Raw genomic sequence first — 18,874 nt, 5'->3', positions numbered from 1 at the left:
CCCCCTTTTGTCGCACTATCTCAGCGCGGGGGGAAACAGGAGGGGGTTGCTGATGCTCGGGGAAAGGAGGATTTCACAAAATCGCGGGTCCCGCGACGAGCGTCCCCACCACGACCTCGGTCGCGCCGCCGGCCTTTCTCTCCGCAGTTCCCCGAATCCGAGGCGAGCACCCCCTCGTCCGCCTTCGCCGCCGCCGCCTCTCCACAGCTCCGTCCTCTTCACTCCGACTCCGCGAACTCCCAACTGCACTGATAACTGCGAACTCTTCCTCCTGCGAACTCCACTTCCAACTCAAATCTTCCTCCTGCGAACTGAACTCTTCTTGTCTGACGAACTGAACTGCCTCGACTGACGAACGCGGCCCCTTATATCCCCCGCGGCCTCGCTCCTTCATCTTTGACCCTCTGCCTCCGACCTTTCACCTCGCTCCCCATTGGCCCGAGGAAAAGTGGGCGTGAATCGTTTTTGATCCGTGAATTTGCATATAGCGACCGCCCTCCAACGCCCTGGAGGCGGGGCCAAATCGCCCCTCGCTCACCGATTGGACGGAACAAAAGTGGGCGTGAGTCGTTTTTGATCCGTTTTTCTGCGGAAAGTCCGCGATGCTTTTGAACACGCTGCTCGGTGCGCACTCTACACGAGTCCAGCATCGGTGCCCATGAGTGGCGCGAGATGACGGTGATGCGATGGTGGCGAGTTGTGACGGTAAAGGTCGTGGCGGTTGTGGTGAAGCGGCGTTGTGGTTGGTGGTTGTTGTTGTGATGGCTGTTGAGACGTGGTTGGTGGTGGTAATAATGGCGGTTGGTCCAAAATAAAGAGAGTAAAAGAAAAACGGCTATCCTGAAGAGTCGCAGCCCTCATGAATGACATTTATTCCCTCTAGACAACGGGTTTGGGCCTAACTACACATATACTTACCGAGATATCTCACCTAAGGGACCTGAATGGTGGTTTGCGAATTTGGTCTTCTGACCACGTCCTTGTCAAAGTGGACATCTCTCTGGCTGTTATCAGAGAACCACCTCACCGCCGTCGAGTCTGGCATTTCACTTAAGCCGACTGGCAGGGTCTCCGAGCAGCCATCAAACTTACAGACTGGTCTCCTATTACTACTTTCTCAAACATCAACTCATCCTGGGAATTCTTTCAAAGAAACTTGCTCTCCCTCATGCACAGATTTATCCCCTCTCGTGTTCAGTTGTCTTACCCTTCCTCCCGCCCTTGGTTTACTGAAGCTTGTGGCGAGGCAGTTGTCCTGAAACAACTTGCCTTTGCCTCATGGAAAGTAAACCCAACTGAGGGCAATCTCAGTTCTTTCCACAAAGCTCGGAACAAGTGTGTATCTACCCTCAGGAGAGCCAGAAAACAACATCTTTCTCATCTCAAGTCTGAACTCTCAAACCTCTCTCCCTCCTCAAAATCCTGGTGGCGTTTAATCAAATCTGTTTCTGGTGTATGTTCCCCCTCCATCCCCTCCCTTACCTCAAATGGCCGCACTGCTGATTCCACACGTGATAAAGCTGAATGTCTAAACTCGGTGTTTGCAGCTAAATCTTGTGTCCTAAACCCATCACTATCTCTACCCACTTTACCCAGTCGCACCCAACTGTCCCTGGACTCTGTATCCTTTTCTCCTGACAAGGTGGAGAGCTTGCTTTCAAACCTCGAGTCAGATTCTGCAACCGGTCCAGACGGCATCAGCCCACGTGTCCTCAAAGCCTGCTCTTCTGCTCTTGCTCACCCTCTCTCTGTTCTATTCACCCTCTCATTTGCCCAAGGTCATCTGCCATCTTCTTGGAAATCTGCTAACATCACTGCCCTGCATAAAAAAGGTGCAAAAACAGATCCCTATAACTACAGACCAATCAGCCTTCTCCCAATCATCAGCAAGGTGATGGAATCCATCATCGCTTCAGATATGAAATCCTTCCTCTTCTCCAATGGCTTGATTTGCAATCATCAATTTGGTTTCAGACCAGGTCACTCTACCCTGGATATGCTGCTTCTGCTCTCCCATCAATGGATGGAGGTCCTCAATGCCAGACAGGAAATCCGAGCCGTATCCCTGGACATATCACGTGCTTTTGACACAGTCTTGCACCCTGCCCTACTCACCAAACTCTCTTCCCATGGTATTCAAGGCCATCTCCACTCATGGCTCGCAGACTTCCTCTCCTGTCGCAGTCAACGTGTGGCCCTAAATGGAGTTCTTTCATCCCCTCTTCCTGTGCAGGCTGGAGTTCCTCAAGGTAGCGTTCTGGGCCCTGTTCTTTTTCTGGTTTTCATCAATGATCTCTCGGACTCTCAGGAAAATCCTCTATTTCTCTTTGCCGACGACTCCACCCTCTGCCGTACCATCTGTCATCCCTCAGACCGGCAAGCAGCAGCTTCTTCGCTCACTGCAGATCTGGATAAAATCACAAACTGGTCCAACATGTGGAACATGTCTTTCAATCCAGACAAATCTCACACTCTCACTATGTCTCTTCGAAAGGACCCTTTACAAAACCCCCCCATCCACTTTCTCAACAATCCTCTGGAAGAAGTCTTTTCTTTCAAGCTTCTAGGTCTCACTATCTGCCATGACCTTTCCTGGGAAAGTCACATTTCCAACCTCGCCTCAAAAGCCAGTCGCCGACTGGGAATCCTCCGTCGTGCCAAGTCCTTCCTCGGCCCTCTTGAGCTCCTGACCACTTACAAAGCTTTTGTCCGTAGCCTGATGGAATACTGCTCTCCCCTCTGGGCTGGTGCTCCTGCCTCCCACCTTTCTCGGCTTAACGCTGTCGAAACCAGGGCATTTAAGATCATCGGCATCTCCCGCAATGAAGCTGAGTCTTTGGGCCTCTCACTCAATCACCGCAGGTTGGTCGGTGGTCTTTCTGTCTTCTACCGACTCCTCTCCAGCCTTGCCCCCCTGCTCTCTCTGCGATTTGTCCCCACCACATTTCCACAGGGCGCTCAAGGTCCGCCAACAACCCCCTTCTGGTAAAACTACCAAAATCAAGAATCACTGCTCATCTTCACTCTTTCATTCCTCTTTTTTCCCGCCTTTGGAATAAACTTCCTCACTCTATTCTTTCCCATTCTTCCCTCCAGGCTTTCAAAACAGCTGTTCACCACCACCTCTTATCTTCCCCCATCCAAATTCTGGATCTTTTCTACCCCCGATAATCCACCCAAGCCCACTTCCTTCATTTCTCCTGCTTTCCTTCCTGAAAGTCCCTGTAATGTCCATCTTCTCTTCGCCATGTTCCCCGTCCCATCCCCATCCCTCTCCCTTCCACAGTTCACCTAATGTGTCTGTTCCCCACTGTTTTGTCCCTTCCACTCCCGCCCCTCTTGTCTCATGCCTCCTTGCTGTGAGTTATGTGTTTGCTCTCATACGAGCCTCGACCAAGGTATACAAAAAAAAAAAAAAAATTGCATTAAAGTGAATGTCCAATCAGCTCGTGCGGACACACGAGCAGCTGCAAGTTATCCTGACTTCTTAAAGGAAATTATCGAAGAAGGTGGCTATTTACTGGAACAGATATTCAATGTGGACTGGGCTTTATTGGAAGAGAATACCTTCAATAACTTTCATAACAATGGAGGAAAAGACCGTATTAGGCTTTGAAAGTGCGAAAAATCGTCTTACTCTTTTACTTGGTGCTTATGCTTCAGGCGATTTGAAGCTTAAGCCCTTACTGGTGTGCCTTGCAGAGACACCCTGGGCTATGAAGAGCTATGTCAAGTAACATCTCGCTCTTTTTTTGGTACGCCAATAAGAAAGCCTGGGTTACAAAGGCAATTCACCAGGAATGATTTAATCTCCATTTTTGCTGATCTGTGAAGGAACATTGTGCCCAAAAGACTTGGATCACAAGGCATTGCTGATCCTAGACAATGCCACAGGTCAACCCATCAACTTGAACAATTTATCGGAGCATGTTAGGGTGGTTTTCTTCCCACCTAACACAACTACCTTGCTGCAGCCTATTGAATAGGGTGTATTGCAACATTGAAAGCTTACTACCTACATCGCACCTTCAAACCATAATATCTAAATCTATTTATGTATTTATTTGTATTTTATGTACCTGTTCTGTTTTGTTGTTTAAATATTCATTTCACCTTATAATTACATATACACAGCACCATTCACAGTCATTTCACTTTAATTCACACTTTCCAGGAACGTATATTCAACGTAAATCGAGGACTTACTGTACTAAGCTTTATCTTCATCATTTGATTATATTAAGCCTTACCCCATCCTATTTTTTTGTCAGGATAATAATAATAAAATGAAATAACCTTTGCTCTCAACCTCTAAAACGAGTTCCGTGATCTGCCTCCTTTCTCTCCACGTTGTGAACGTCACTGTCATCGCTAACTCATTGGGAAGGGGTGAAAATTTGATGCAAACTCCATTGGCAAAAACTGCCTTTTCTATATCTACACTGTGTTGTATGCACCAATCACATATTTAAATTTAACAGCCATGGATAAGTCTGTGGTCTCATTGTGACTTATCATAAATAACAAGGCTTCCTTCAATCCTTGCAAAACAAACTTTATCTGCGAGAATTGTGAAACCAAAGTAACTAAACCACAATGTGTTGACCAGTAGATCTGTCGATAAAGCAGACAGTACTTCTGGTTTTTACAACAGCTCAGAGGCTAAAGCGATCTACTGCTTTAATATCGGTCGTCTCCATCGGAGGTACGTTTTTATATTTCATTTGATAAAAATTTATTTTTCGTGCTTTTAAATATCATGAAACTTCAATCACTGCTATCGTAATTCTACCATGTTGTTCAAATATACAGCCTATTTTAAAAAATCTGTCCTTTGTCTTTTCTCCAAATTGCTGTTTCTCGAAAGAGAAAGTCTGCAATTAAAAAAAAGGTTTTAAAATGACCTGATCAATTTTATCCTGACCTTAAATGGAAGGTAAAAATGATGTGATGGACTATTATAAAAACATCAAGAAAACTGAAATAGATATGTATATGTAGTGCTCCGGTTTTGTCGTACAAAAGTGAAGTACTTTTCATTGTACATAGTCAATGTTATGATTATGAAATCTAAAACATTTCTTTGACATTATTTTACACGTCTCTCTGGCAGACATTGATTCAGAAGTGAATATAGGCAGTGACAGATAACAATCCATCCATATATTGAGACCATACTCTGTGCAGAGCATTGGTACTGCCTAAGCAGTCTCCTTGGCTATTGGGCACAATACTGGACGGGTCGCCACTCTGACACAGTATACCAGCAAGCTGGCACTCATTTTTCCGACCTCAAAAGGATGACAGGCAGAGTCAACCCCATTTGGTATTAATTCAACAGCCGAGGGGGTTTGAACTCGGGATCCTAGGATCCCAAGCCCACTAACCTAACCATTAAGACCATTAAGCCAATACCAGGCATGACAGATAACCGGTGTAAGTAGTTTTTAAAAATACACTTTTTGCTCAGATGAGGAGAGTTAACACCCGAAACATCAGCTTCCCCATGCTTCCCACAGCAGTTAGCATACCTCGATGAACGTCCTGTTGATTTTATCCACTATTCTGCCAGACTGCCAATGTAGATAAACACTAGCTTTCACCACAGCAAGATTAGTTCTTCATTCTAAAAAACAACACCTGTTAGAAACAACGGACACAGCTTCTTTATTGCTGATGAAACCAAAGCTAAAGTGGATACAGTTGCAGCCTGGATAAAACAATAAGAGTAAGGGTTTCTAAGTAAAGAACTATGGATCCATTTTTAACTAGAACGGTACTCATAGAGCTCATTGTCTTACCTCTCGCGTTCATTCTGAACAAAAATACCATCGTTAACTGAATACGCTACTATTATGGCCCACTGCTATTATGGTCCATATACCCGTATCATTCATGCACCCTATTATATCATGTAGTTTCTTGGCATGGGTTATGAACATTGTAAATTTAATTCCTCACTCACATCTGGTCATAGATCTGACATAAGAAGTTTCAGCTTTTTGGATAAAGCTTTTAATTCAACCCATTTTGGCTGGAATACCACTTCACCAATGAAATGTCATCATTATCATCCTATATCACCCATGGGGAGTTGATGCCATATTATATGCCAAGTTTAAATTTTTGTCATTGCACGGTTTCAGAGAAAATGACATCCAATGTTTTTTTCCCTTGAATCATGTATTTCCCTTCCCTATGACATCAGAATTAGCAACAAATATTCGACATGGAGAGTCCCTCCTATTTTTTTTAAGTTTTGAATCGATTGGAAAAGTGGATGCAGCGAAAACCATTTTTGGATAAGGATTTCAAATCAACCAATTATGGCTGGAAAAACCACTTCACTGATGTCATCATTATCACCCAATATACCCAATGGGGAGTTGATGACATTTGCCAAGTTCCAATTTTTTTCATTGAGTGGCTTTATAGGCAGTGACAGATTGTGTCCAATTTTTTTCCTTTAATCCAATATGGCTGCCATACCATGCGACCTATGATGTCAGAGTTCACAGTGAAATAACCACCATTGGGAGTCGCTCCAATGTTTAAATTTTCACATCGATTGGACAAGCAGTTGCAGAGAAAACCATTTTTAAGGCGAAAATATATAGACGTGGACACGCACGCACGCGCACACGCACATGCGCACACACTCGCATCTCCTTCAGGGGTGAGACTAATCAATGTTGATTGCAAGTGGTGATCAGTAATTCTCCAGCTGAGCCTACACAAACTTAACATTGAAATAATTCACAAAATCCTTTTTGTACTTTTATAATTTCTACTTCATTACAAGTTCAACTGATTTTTTAATCAACTTTTTCCTTTTACAGGTATTTCACAGGCAAACGTTTTCTTACTGAACAATCACCATTATTTTTTGAAAAATACAAAAACAGTTCACCAGTACAAGTCCTAGTCTTGAAATGATATAGATATATACAACAAACAATCATGATTATCTCTATCTAATTCACCGTAATTTGTATGTTTCACATACAGTAGGTTTAAGAAGACAGGATATATATCGACGAACGCTGAATCACATCAAAATCAATCTCACATAAAGTATCTGTTTGTCTTTGTCACATTCTTTCAAGAGAAATTTGAATGTGAATTGTACAGAAATTAAGGTTTCATAGTCAGAATTAGATGTCAGAGAAAATCCCACCGAGAATGTTCCAAACTTGGTCAGTATCTGTTTATATTTATCATAGAATTTCCACGGGTTCAACTAGTTTGTTGTATTTTTATGCCTCTGTCAATGAAGTCGCTCGGGGCATTTTGTTTTCAGGTTGTCTGTCCAAGCTGTCCGTCTGTGCTTCCATGTTTCCGTGATAGGTTTTCATCACCGTGATAACTTAAGAACGGATGAAGGGATCGAAGTCAAATTTGGTGCAAGTATAATATGTATAATGATGCAAAGATGAACTGATTAGATTAGGGGTCTAGGGGTCAAGGGGTCAAAGGTCAGAGATCCCATTTGGTAAAAAAAATTCTGTTATCACGCTAACTTGTGAACCAGTAATGGGATTTTGACCAAACTGGGTTGAAGTATATATTATAATACAAAGCTGAACTGATTAGATTTCAGCATCAACAGGTCATGTCAGGTAAAAATGTGATACTTGAGAACAGCTGAAGGGATTTCAATCAAACTTGGTACAAGTATGTATAATAATTTAATAATATGGGCGGACGCACATCGGTCGACGTCGCGACATCGAAGATTGTCATTCTAGTTCTATATAATTTTAAGCCTACGACTTGTACTGGTGAACCCTTGTACATTTCCCCAAATTGTAACCGAAATGTCCCACAAGATGATGAAATGTCAAATGTTTATTGCTTACATAAAGTTTGAATCATAACTTTTCTGTTTTTGAGTTAAAAGTGCAAACACTAATTGCCTGGTTGCTCAGATAAATTACAAATTTAAAAAAGAGGAGTCTCTCCATGATAAAAAGAGACTTTTGGATATTAAGAAATTGTCAAGAGCTGGCAGGATAGCCTTGAGGTATATGACTACATGTGCACTAGTCTCTGAGCTGTCTTGTCTCGGTTCAAATCTCAACCCAGTCTAAACTAACACCGTGGTGTTTCACAGACAGGGAAAAGCATCAACGTGTGCTGTCCCTCAGAAGGACGACGAGCCGACCGGCATAGGTTGTTGGCAGATGCTTAAAGATCCCATGGTGTCTTTCACCAAGAGTAGGCCAGTTATTGCCAGCACCCTCAACAAATTACAAACTCCTGCCCAAATCACCTTCAGTCAAAACGTCAGGCCTGGCCAGTCAGTTTGTGAAAGACTTGGGCCAAAAACGTACACTAGCCATAGGATATCAGTAGTTATAATATTGTATTTGTAGTGGTGGTGGTGTCTGAAAAATGTTTATTTTTGTGTTGCAGGATTGAAAAAGCGATATGGCTAAGTCTTTGTTCTTCTTTGCCATTGTTTTGCTTGGTATTTACTTCGGCACAGGTGAGTTGCTTGGTACAAGTGAGTGATGACTCGTAATGGTGTGTGAGAGCTGTTAACAGAGGATGGTTCTACTCATAAACCTACTTTTAAAGATGTTAGTATTGAAATATCTCTGAATGTTGTTTAATAAAGACACAAAAAATATTTTATGACTGTTTTGAACGCTCCCTGGTTGCTTTAGTTGAGCTTTTAAAAAGTCTATTCAATTTGGCAATACCCCATGACTTTGATGGAAATTAGGTGATCATGACGTGTGACAGTTTAATGACTATTAATTCCTTCCATTCTTCCCTCCAGTCATTTTGGGTCATTCATTGTGGATACTGAATTCTGTCACTTTTGTTGACATTGTTTCCATTAAAGAAAATAATTTTGGCAACACAACTCATTGCATGCAAACTGAATCACAAAGTAAAATTATTATTTTCATCCTCTCATCCCCTCCCCCTCTTCAATTCCACCCTACCCATCACCCTCCCTTCAACTCACCACCTCCCTCCCCCACCAATGTCAAAACTTCATCCCATATTCTCAATCTCTTTGACTTTGCTGCTTATGCCGTGATTCAATCCAATTTCCGATTCTAATCCAGAAATTTGGAATTTTTCAACTTTTTGTTACCTTTAGCTCCAGAGTCAAAGTCTTGGTGACATTTTCTGTTCCCACTTACTGGATGTCAAAACTAACCACACCAAACTCTCTAAGACAATAACCCAACTCTTCAACCTACTTGGGGTATTCTATTGACAGTATGGTATGAGCAATGTCTTTCCACCATGGCACTGTCAAGACCTGAATCTCTCTCCACCATTGCACTACAGACACCCAAATCTCCACCATGGAATCTCAAAGACCCAAATCTCTCTCCAACATTGCATAAGAGACCCAAATCTCTATTGACTATAAGACTACAGAGACCAAATCTCAACCATTGAACTACAGAGACTGGAATCTCTACCATGACACTTCAAAGAACTGATTCTCTCTCCACTATAACACTACAGACACCTGAATCTCTCTCCACCATTAACACGACAGAGACCCGAGTCTCTCTCTACCATGGCACAACAGAAATCCAAAACTGCAAGAAACAAAGAGAAGGATTTTCATTCTTGGTACACTTGCACCAAATGGAATGAATGAGCATTTTTCTTTTGTTTTAAAATTAACTTCGATTTTCTTTTTTTTCTTCTTCTTTTTTTCTTCACTTTTCTCTGTCAGGCTGCCTTTTGTTTAACTTTTCCTTCCATCGAGTTGTCCTTTCTTTTCTTCGGTATTGGTTAACTTGGGGGTAGTGTGTCTCGGGCCTGTGTATATCGTTTGTCACAAATGTAATTGGTAAACACAACACATTTTGAGTATTTTCTATTCCGTTCATTTGAATTTTGCTGAGATATTTTTAAATTTTCACATAAATATATTTTATTTTATTTCAGTGACAGCGTTGCAGTGTTATCATCAAGTTAAAGGAAAAGCACAATCACCGAAGAACTGCACAAGTACGGACCAACGATGTGCAAGCATAAAAGATAAAGCAGGTAAAGAAGATTAGTGCATGTTATATATAGTGAATGACTCTTTACATATTTGCTTACGCATTGGTGCAGGTTTGGTTAGGGGTGAGGTGGTGAGATGGAACTTTAGAAAATGACTGCAAGGAGAGAGGATGTGCCAGAAAAAACAAAAACAGTGGGAGCAAAGACAGTGTAAAAGTGGAATTTTAGAGAGGGGGCTAAAATTTGGAAAAATAGGGGTGAGAAGTGAGATTGGGAGGTGGAGTCAAGAATACATTGAAGAATTTGCCACATATTCTTTGTGAATAGGCAAAGTGAAATTGGGAGACTTCTCAGTATCACATGAAATATTTTAGGTTGTTGAGCAATTTATCTTGAAAAGATTATCGTACAAGAATATAAGAGAGTTAGGTCAAGGATGATGTGAACCTTCAATTCAAGGAAATCATAAAGTAAAGGCAGGTTGATGAAAGTTCACCTATTTATCCCCCGTTACACATACGTCCCTTGATGCCATCTGCATATAAATCTTTCGGGTAAGTATGAAGCCATTTCAGGACACATGCTTTAATGTCTTCCTCATTCGTAAACTTAATTCCATGGAGATTATCTGAATGATACACCTTTGTCCCACACTGAGCATTTGACAATGTTAGCCACCATCTTGGTTTTAACCAGACTGCCTTTACCAGCATTATGAATTCCCCTGCAAGGAAATTCAAGGCAGAAGGAGGCCATTAGGCCCAGCAAGCCTGCTCAGTGGTTGTCAACTTATGTTTATTTGCCCATGCTCTATCTTTCTTAAGTTATTTATTTATGGACGAATAAGTACTGAAAAATAGAAATCAGTACGCACTTATACCATGAAAACAAAATGTCAAAAGTGCAAAGGAAAAAAAAAAAGAACCAACAACATGAAAAGTATATTCAGCTTTAAGATATCTGGGTACACTGGAGCAGAAAGCCTTAGTTGTAGATTTATTAATTTATTCAAATGCAGCCTGTGGCTGCTTGGCTGCATAATTTTCTGTGGGTGCTACTGTGCCACTGATGCAAAGCTCCCTGTTATCAGAACACTGGCAGGGGCACCGAGAGCCCTGGGCAATACTTGGCATCGAGCCCCCTTCATCGCTTTTCAGATATAATTTATTAAGATAAAACCTGACCATGTAATATTACGTAATCCTGCACTCCCAGGCCCCAGCAATGATGCAACCAGCAGCCACAGGACGCATACGAAAGGGGAAAAGGAGGATCCTTCCAGTTTTATGTATATATATATATATATATATATATATATATATATATATATATATATATATATATATATATATATATATATATATATATATATATATATTGGGTGAAGAAATGATCATTGAAGTCGAGAGAGAGAAATAAATGGTTTAGTAATGTAATATTCATGGCAGCCTTTTTAGAGGCTGAATTGCAAATATTGTACAATATCAAAGGAAGATCAAAATACAATTATAACCAACATACCAAGAATGGCACACGTCACAACATAAAGAAGCCACCACAAATCAACAACATGAGGTCAGGAGGCACAACCATCGTTGGCAAGGGCGCTGCAATTCCCTGATAAGCCATTTATTGAAATGAAATAATAAACTTTCATTAACTAGCATGAGTTATATTAAACACCAAGAAAACTTCAGTATTCCTGATGGCCTCCTCTAACACAGTTTTCTACATCTGTCTGGGTTGGAATTTCAGAGACTTGGCCGACGTCAAAGTTTTCACATTGGAATTTGTGGCTGCTCTCAATGTGCTTGTTGAGTTCATGACCTTGTGCTAATTATCCACCATCTCACTCTGTTTCACTTTCAATTCCACGAATGCATTGTTCTTTTATATCATCAATAGTGTTACCACCTTGAGATTTCTCACAAATTGTTTCCATCATTTGTGGAATAGTAGGTCTCCAGTCACTTGATAGAGAGCTACTGGTCTTAATTACACCGACATGGAACAGAGTCCGAGAGCCTTTTTGTGCTTCTTTATCCCGCTGCTCCTTCTCATGTCTTTTCTCAGCACCGTACTTATGTTGATAAAAAGCAGACATGGCTTAATTTCTATAAGTTACGATAAGTACATACTGTACAGTACAGTGTACTGTATTGTGACCAGTGACCAGTGATCATTCTCCGTCTTGCCAGGAAGACCCTGCACAGAATAGCTTCCAAAGGAGGAACTTGCTCTGGTGAACCTCAATAGAGATATAATGGACTTAAGAACTGCTGGAACTTCCCATGTATGTAGTCTATACATCAGACCAAGACCTGCTCCAGTTCTCCTTTGTGGTAGGGAGTCGATATTCAATTCCTGTAGGTACCTTGATGATACGTACAGAATGACATTGCATATTATCCAGCTTCCTAAGATGCATGGTACTTGCAGAAATCCATGCAAAAGGAGCATACTCCAATGTGCTCTGGACATGGACTTTGTACATTCGGGCTTGGTCAGGTGGATCCAACTATGAGGGAACAATACTATGAAGAACACTCACTCTTTGTTCAGCTCTAAGGACAATGGCACTCACGTGAGACTGGAAACCCAAGCTCCAGGAGAACCTGACTCTAAGTATGTCCAGCTCAGGTACTCGTTGCAGGGGCTTGCCACCCATAAAGAGCTTCAGAGGCTGCTCACTAAATAGTCGTCTACTAAGAGACATGACCTTGCATTTCTAAGTCGTGAATGGGACATTCCATTTCTGCTCCTACTCGCAGATTTAGATCCCTCAGAGAAACGATGGTATTCTCTTCATCTAAAAGACAGTAGATGATTATGCACATTGTCACTCAGATTGTTAATGGAGTTGAAAAACAAGGTTGGCCCAATAATTGATCCGTGAACCACTGATGCTTTAATTGGAGTTAAATTTGATGTTTGGCCATTGATTACTACCTAGATATGTCTGCCCATCAAGTAGCTGTGGAACCACTGCAACATCTGCCCTCTGACTCCATTAAAATCCAGCTTGGAGAGCAATCCATTCTGACATACTATGTCAAATGCAACTTTGATGTTAAGTACCACAATTGTACCTACCTGATGTCTGTTGAGCCAAGATATCCACTCATGACTGAGGTATGTGGGTAAGTCTCGGACCAAATGACCAGCATGGAAACTGAAATGATTGTCACTGCCCACCACCAATCATTGGGTTTGCTTACTCCAGAAGTCAGATGATCTTTGTCCTCTGGCAGTGTTGTCTTTTAGCCTCCTTCTCCACTTTTTGATAGTTCTGCCTTGCATCTATAAAAGCGTCATGGGAAACAGCACATGAGCCCCGACTCTAATTGCTATACGGTAGACAAACAGCTTTGTTCGCCATTTGGCAAGTTTCCATAAGTCATGGAATATTGGTCGGTAGAACAGTGGCAGCTATTTGGGGAATTAATTTCTCCATCCCTGACTTGATGATCGTCTTATTTTTGTTGAAAGCAACATCAGGATCTCCAGTACATTCCAACTTGCTTTTTTGTAATCCTGTAATTGCCATTGGTATGGTTTATCCAAGAGTGGTGGCCTTTTGAAGATAATTTCCACTGAGATATGGTCAGATGTTTCGATGTTGTCCTTCACACTTGTGGTGTAATACGCAGCAGAGTCAACGATGAGCAAGTCCAGTAGATTATCACCATGGGGAGACTTTTTCACCAGTTTGTTCAAGTCATGCATCAGACAAAGATTATCGCATGCATTTACAGCTCGATCAGGTGGGGACTTGCTATCTCTAACCACTGATGATGATGCATTAATATTGAAATCACATAGAATCGTTACACAATTTGAACCAGTGGTTTGGGTGACAGAATCCAGGTTATCAAACAAGTAATCAATAAGATGATAGTCATTTCCCATCATGGAGCCAGGGTGATACACAGCACCATTCAGTCAGTAACCTGTGTGTTTTTCACAGTGCACCAGATGACTTCCAGGTCTGGACATTCCAGGTTCTGATGATGTTGAACCTGGAGCATATTGTGAAACAAAATAGTAATTCCACCCCACAATCACTGCAATCTCGTTTTATAGGTGGCTCCTGATATACATTGAGTGACACATAAGAATCAGTCATAGTAGCATTTGACAGTGATTTGGCAGCAACAATAATATCAGCTTTACTTCGCTTGGCTCAAAGACCTCCAACACGAGGAATAAGTATCCGCAAGCAGCACTGCCCAAAAACTCTTCCAATTGCTGGAACTCATTATCGTACAAAAGTAGTTGGAAAGAATTGGAACATGCCATTCGAGGAACATGTCTTTCATGGCTTCAGAGACGCTCTGTGCACACCCACCATCTTTCCCACAGGTGTATGTTTTATTGTTGCCATTTGCTATTACTAGCTCATCCATCTTTTGATGGCATTTGCTTCATCAAAGGTTCCATTACTGCATACCAACCATCTTTCCCACTGGTGTATTTTTGTTGTTGCCATTGGCTATTACTAGCTCATCCATCTTTTAATGGCATTTGCTTCATCAAAGGTTTCACTTCCCCTCTGGCTACCTGGGTTGCCACAAACTGTTGCAACTGGATGGATGTTTACCAAAGGTTCCACGACTCCTCTGGCTATCTGAGTTGCCACAAACCGTGCACCTGGATGGATGTTTTTTCGGAGACATTTTCTCTCAAAGGGAGTTCATCTACCCTTTGTCAGGTGTTGTTTTTAGTCCTGGCAGGGTGTCGCAGTCACCTTCCCCATTGGCAAGCCAGTGAAGGGAGTCAGTTTAGTTGCAGACAACCTGATCATGCAGCAGGTAGCACTGGGTTACATTTTACCAGTGGCAGTCTCAAAACACTGACCTAACTCAATGCTGAGCATCAAGCAAGGACGCAACATGTACTATTTTTAAAGTCTTCGCTATGACGCAGCCGCAGTCGGTTTGAATTGCCCACCTCATAATCTCCTGTATGCAGATGTGTCTATTAGTTAAGTTCACAGTAGAGGCATATCTAGAGTTGCCTCAAAGTCATTTCTGTGACATCCTAAGGGTTCAACCAGATACACTATATGAAGAAGCCAACCAAGAAAAGAGTTTCACTACATTGTCTGATCTATGTATATGTAGTACATGCCTGCTGGCTGCATCATTTATTTTGTGCATGGTTGGGCCGCTGATGTAATGCCCTTTTGTAGGTTCGGGCAGGAATTTGGTCAGGATGCCAGCAACAATTGCCTACTAACATCCAACAGTTAATGATAGCAGATGGTAAATAGCTTAATGTCCATCCGAAAACCGGCACACTGATTGATGCAGGATGATAGTTTAGAGTCTGGGTAGGAATTGAACCCTGTTTAGATAGACAGCTGAAGGGTGAGTACACTCCCTCTGAGCAGTCCTGCCAGCCTCCAACAAGAATGTCATTCTTCAATATCCATTATCTTTAATGATGATGGATATGAAAGAATCACATTTGCAGAAGTCCTCAACTGAAGTGCCATGGCTGGTGAGAGAGGTATCAACATTCAGCCAATTGGCATGGTGACAATTCGAATCATGACATTTGAGGAAGAGAAAGTTAGGATGAGTGGTAAATAATCTATTATCTTTCAGGACAGACAGAAAAATGATAGTACGGTCCGAGTATTTGCCTTGGCACCCTTCTCAAAAATCGAATTGATGTTTCCTACATTATTAGGAATGATATTGCTTTTGCTGTTATATTATTTTGCAGATTATTGCTTTTGCTGTTATATATTAAAGTGAAAAATAGAAGATTATATTGCTTAAGGCTCGAGGTGCAAGTATAGTAGGACATGTGAGAGATAGTTTTGGATGATGTTATGCTATGAGTGGCAGAAGCGTGGTTAGTAATATTTGAATTATGAATAAGAAGGGAACAGGTTAACCAGCCAGGGCACATTATGACTGGGAGATGAAATTAAGCCTTCTCTATATTCCATCTTGAGGAAAAATGAAGAGGGAATAACAAAGTGGAAGGAAAAGAAAGAGGGAATAAGAGAAAAGAAGGAAGGCGTGTCACTGTCTGGAATGCTTTAGTTTGTTAACTTGTTGGCAATATCGCTAATACGTACTGTATATGGATCAATTTGCCATTCCACGATATCACTGAAAGAGAAATCACTTGTGATGTTTATCCTAATTTATTTCATGCTTTTCTCACACCAATGCACAGGAGAGGTGAGGAAGGACTGCACGACTACGGTAATATGTAAAGACAATGGAAAGAATGCTATCTTCATGGGTGTGAATGGCACTCTAAAGTGCTGCGACAAAGATCTTTGCAACTCTGGCCATTCTGTGACCAACGGCCACTTTACTGTTATCATTGCTGTTTCTGCATGTCTTTCCTTCTTCTTGACATCCCTTTAAGTGCAAGCTCCTGGTGCCTTCTGCCTAATGTTGATTTAAGTTGCAGGTCTTAAAAGGTAACATGTGACTGGTTCTTAAAATTGCTAAACAGGCTGTGATAGATAACGTGGTTTCTGCTTAATAAGGGATAAAAGATGAATTGTAATCTGCAACAGCAACATAGGGTAGAATCAAAAATATTTTCTGCAGGTTTTGAAAATTAAAACAGGGTTTTGTTGTTTTATCTTGCTTTACTTGTGCAAGGTAAAATTTAGGTGATTGTGGGGTGTGAATTTGGTAACTTACTTTGGGTGATGTTTGGGAAATGCATTAGGATTCAGCTTCAAAGTTACTGAACATTTTTAGCAGCACATGTTTTCCAATGAAATTTTTTTTTAATAGCTTAAAGCCTATGCATTTACTGATGTAACAAATAAGCAGTATGACATGAATTTACTTAAAGAAAACCCACACCATTCTTTTGTCTTGCATACAAAGTTGAGGCTCTTGGAAAAGATAGAACAAAGAACAGAGCAGAAGATAACAAAACAAGTAGAACACAGTGGAAAGGGGGGAAACGTGGCAACAGCAGGGAAGAGAGTCACGACAGAGGGATACTTGGAGGAATTAATGGGCATGGGGAATAATGAGATCAAGGGGAGGGGAATGAGGACACAGGGGATGAATAAGCTGGCTACAAGCCAAAACACAGCAAGAACAGGAAGGGAAACCTGGGGAAGAAACTGAAATGGAACAAAAAAAAAAGACGAGAGAGAGGGGAGAAACACAAGAACTTGGAAAGGAAGGGTTGGACTAATGAAGGTATAAAAGATCACGAGTATGGACGGTGGATGACCTGAGGTGTTGGTGAACAGTAGTCTTGAAACCCTGATGGGAAGAAATGTCCTTTAAATAAAAAATGCAAAATTACACATTTTTATCCCCAAAAGAAATTTACAGCATTGACAATAATTTTGATCCGTAATACTTTTTTTTTCTTTTACCAAATGTTTTGTTTTGGTTTGCTAAAATGTACTCTCATATTTAACTCAGATTTGCAACTTTTGATGTCTTTTTTCAATTTTAATGACACTTGGAATTTAACAGTTGATATTGTTCTTGCTGATTCTGTGTGGTTCTTGAAAGTAATAATAAAAACTTGTAACAATTTTTTGGAACAAACTGAATCTTTTTTTCTGATATTTACTTCAAAATGTTTGGAGCTTAAACAAACAGGTGATATAAAAATAAAGTTCCCATTTAAAGTATTTGGTGTGACTCTCCCAGAGCACATTTTCTAACCATGAAGCAACCCAGGCTGGTTGTTGCAGCTCCTCATGTGATGTGATGTCGATTACGATTCATACCTGCTATTTTGATACCGACAGAATATGAGCAAAAGTATCTGTCCCCAGTGACAAGAAAAGTTAACTTTATCCATCAATTAAAATTATTTCATGAAAAAAAGTTAATTGTGTTGCATTAAAAAAAAAAAACTCCAGCCTTTCCAATTTGAGACCAATTGGTCATCCTGTTTGCCCAAAGATGCTTTTTTGGTCACTTTGGCCTTAATTTACAAGCTCAAGGGCATCTGAGGCCACAGCCACATAGCCCATGTTACTTCCCGCACAAAGTTGTATCTGTACCCCGAGTGTGGAGTTTGTAGCTTTAGAGATGTGGTTGAGCATAAGGAACAGACCCAAACCCAGAGAGAGAGAGAGAGAGAGAGAGAGAGAGAGAGAGAGAGAGAGAGAGAGAGAGAGAGAGAGAGAGAGAGAGATATATAGATATAAATGTATAGATATATATCTACGTGTGTGTGTGTGTGTGTGTGTGTGTGTACATACAGCACATATATATATATAGATATACATATATATAGATATACATATTTTATATATATATATATATATATATATATATATATATATATATATATATATATATATATACAGTAGACTAGGTGTAAGTCGGCAACGTGTAACTCGTCACTTCGCTGAAGTCGGCAGCGTCAAAAAGTCCCGAATTTATCTCATGTTAAATCCCTTTGAATAAAGAGTCATCCCTCTGTAAGTCGTCATCTCTAAATCGTCACTTCGTCGAAGTCATCAGATGTTGTCCATTCCCACGTCATGGAAACTCAAGTAAATTACCACTCCTAACTCGTCACACGGAACTGCTGCCTCGTGAGAAGCCCGATTTCAATCGTGATGCTCGCTCATTGGTGTACACCGCCAGTGATAGGCTATTTATAACTGCGTACACACGTTGATCGCACTGCAGGCAAGACAATGGCGACTAAGCATAAGCTTACAAGTAAAACCTACCAAGAAAAATACGACATTATCCAGTTTTGTGAGGCAAATCCACTGATGAAGAAAACAGACATAGCTGAGAAGTTGGACATCAAACGGCAGACATTGAACGATATCTTGAAGAATAAGGGCAAGATATTTGGACAAGTGTAGAAGATCGTGAGGCCGGTGGGAAGTGTGAAATGCGTGAAATGTGTGTCCTTTGAA

The 18,874-nt window shown here is 41.1% G+C and overlaps 1 protein-coding gene across 3 annotated transcripts in view; it reads left to right on the top strand.

Annotated features, from left to right (window-relative positions):
• The window catches only part of LOC147027761 (uncharacterized), a 29,469-nt gene extending 11,947 nt beyond the window's left edge, over window positions 1-17,522 (top strand). For 2 of the 3 annotated variants that reach the window (XM_085877343.1, XM_085877341.1), the window contains exons 2-4: window positions 8,416-8,488; window positions 9,925-10,026; window positions 16,177-17,522. In XM_085877343.1, coding sequence (XP_085733469.1) covers window positions 8,431-8,488; window positions 9,925-10,026; window positions 16,177-16,373 — 357 coding nt within the window. In that variant the 5' untranslated portion in view covers window positions 8,416-8,430 and the 3' untranslated portion in view covers window positions 16,374-17,522. Of the gene's footprint in view, window positions 1-4,562; window positions 4,706-8,415; window positions 8,489-9,924; window positions 10,027-16,176 lie in introns of those variants that run through there. The other variant, XM_085877342.1, reaches the window with a different exon arrangement.
• Window positions 17,523-18,874: the final 1,352 nt, after the last annotated feature.

Source organism: Eptatretus burgeri, chromosome 4 (assembly GCF_056783735.1).
Source record: "Eptatretus burgeri isolate ZD-2024b chromosome 4, Ebu_testis_v1, whole genome shotgun sequence".
NCBI lineage: Eukaryota > Metazoa > Chordata > Myxini > Myxiniformes > Myxinidae > Eptatretus > Eptatretus burgeri.
The sequence above is the reverse complement of the archived record's forward strand: the minus strand, read 5'-3'. Positions and strand labels throughout refer to the sequence as shown.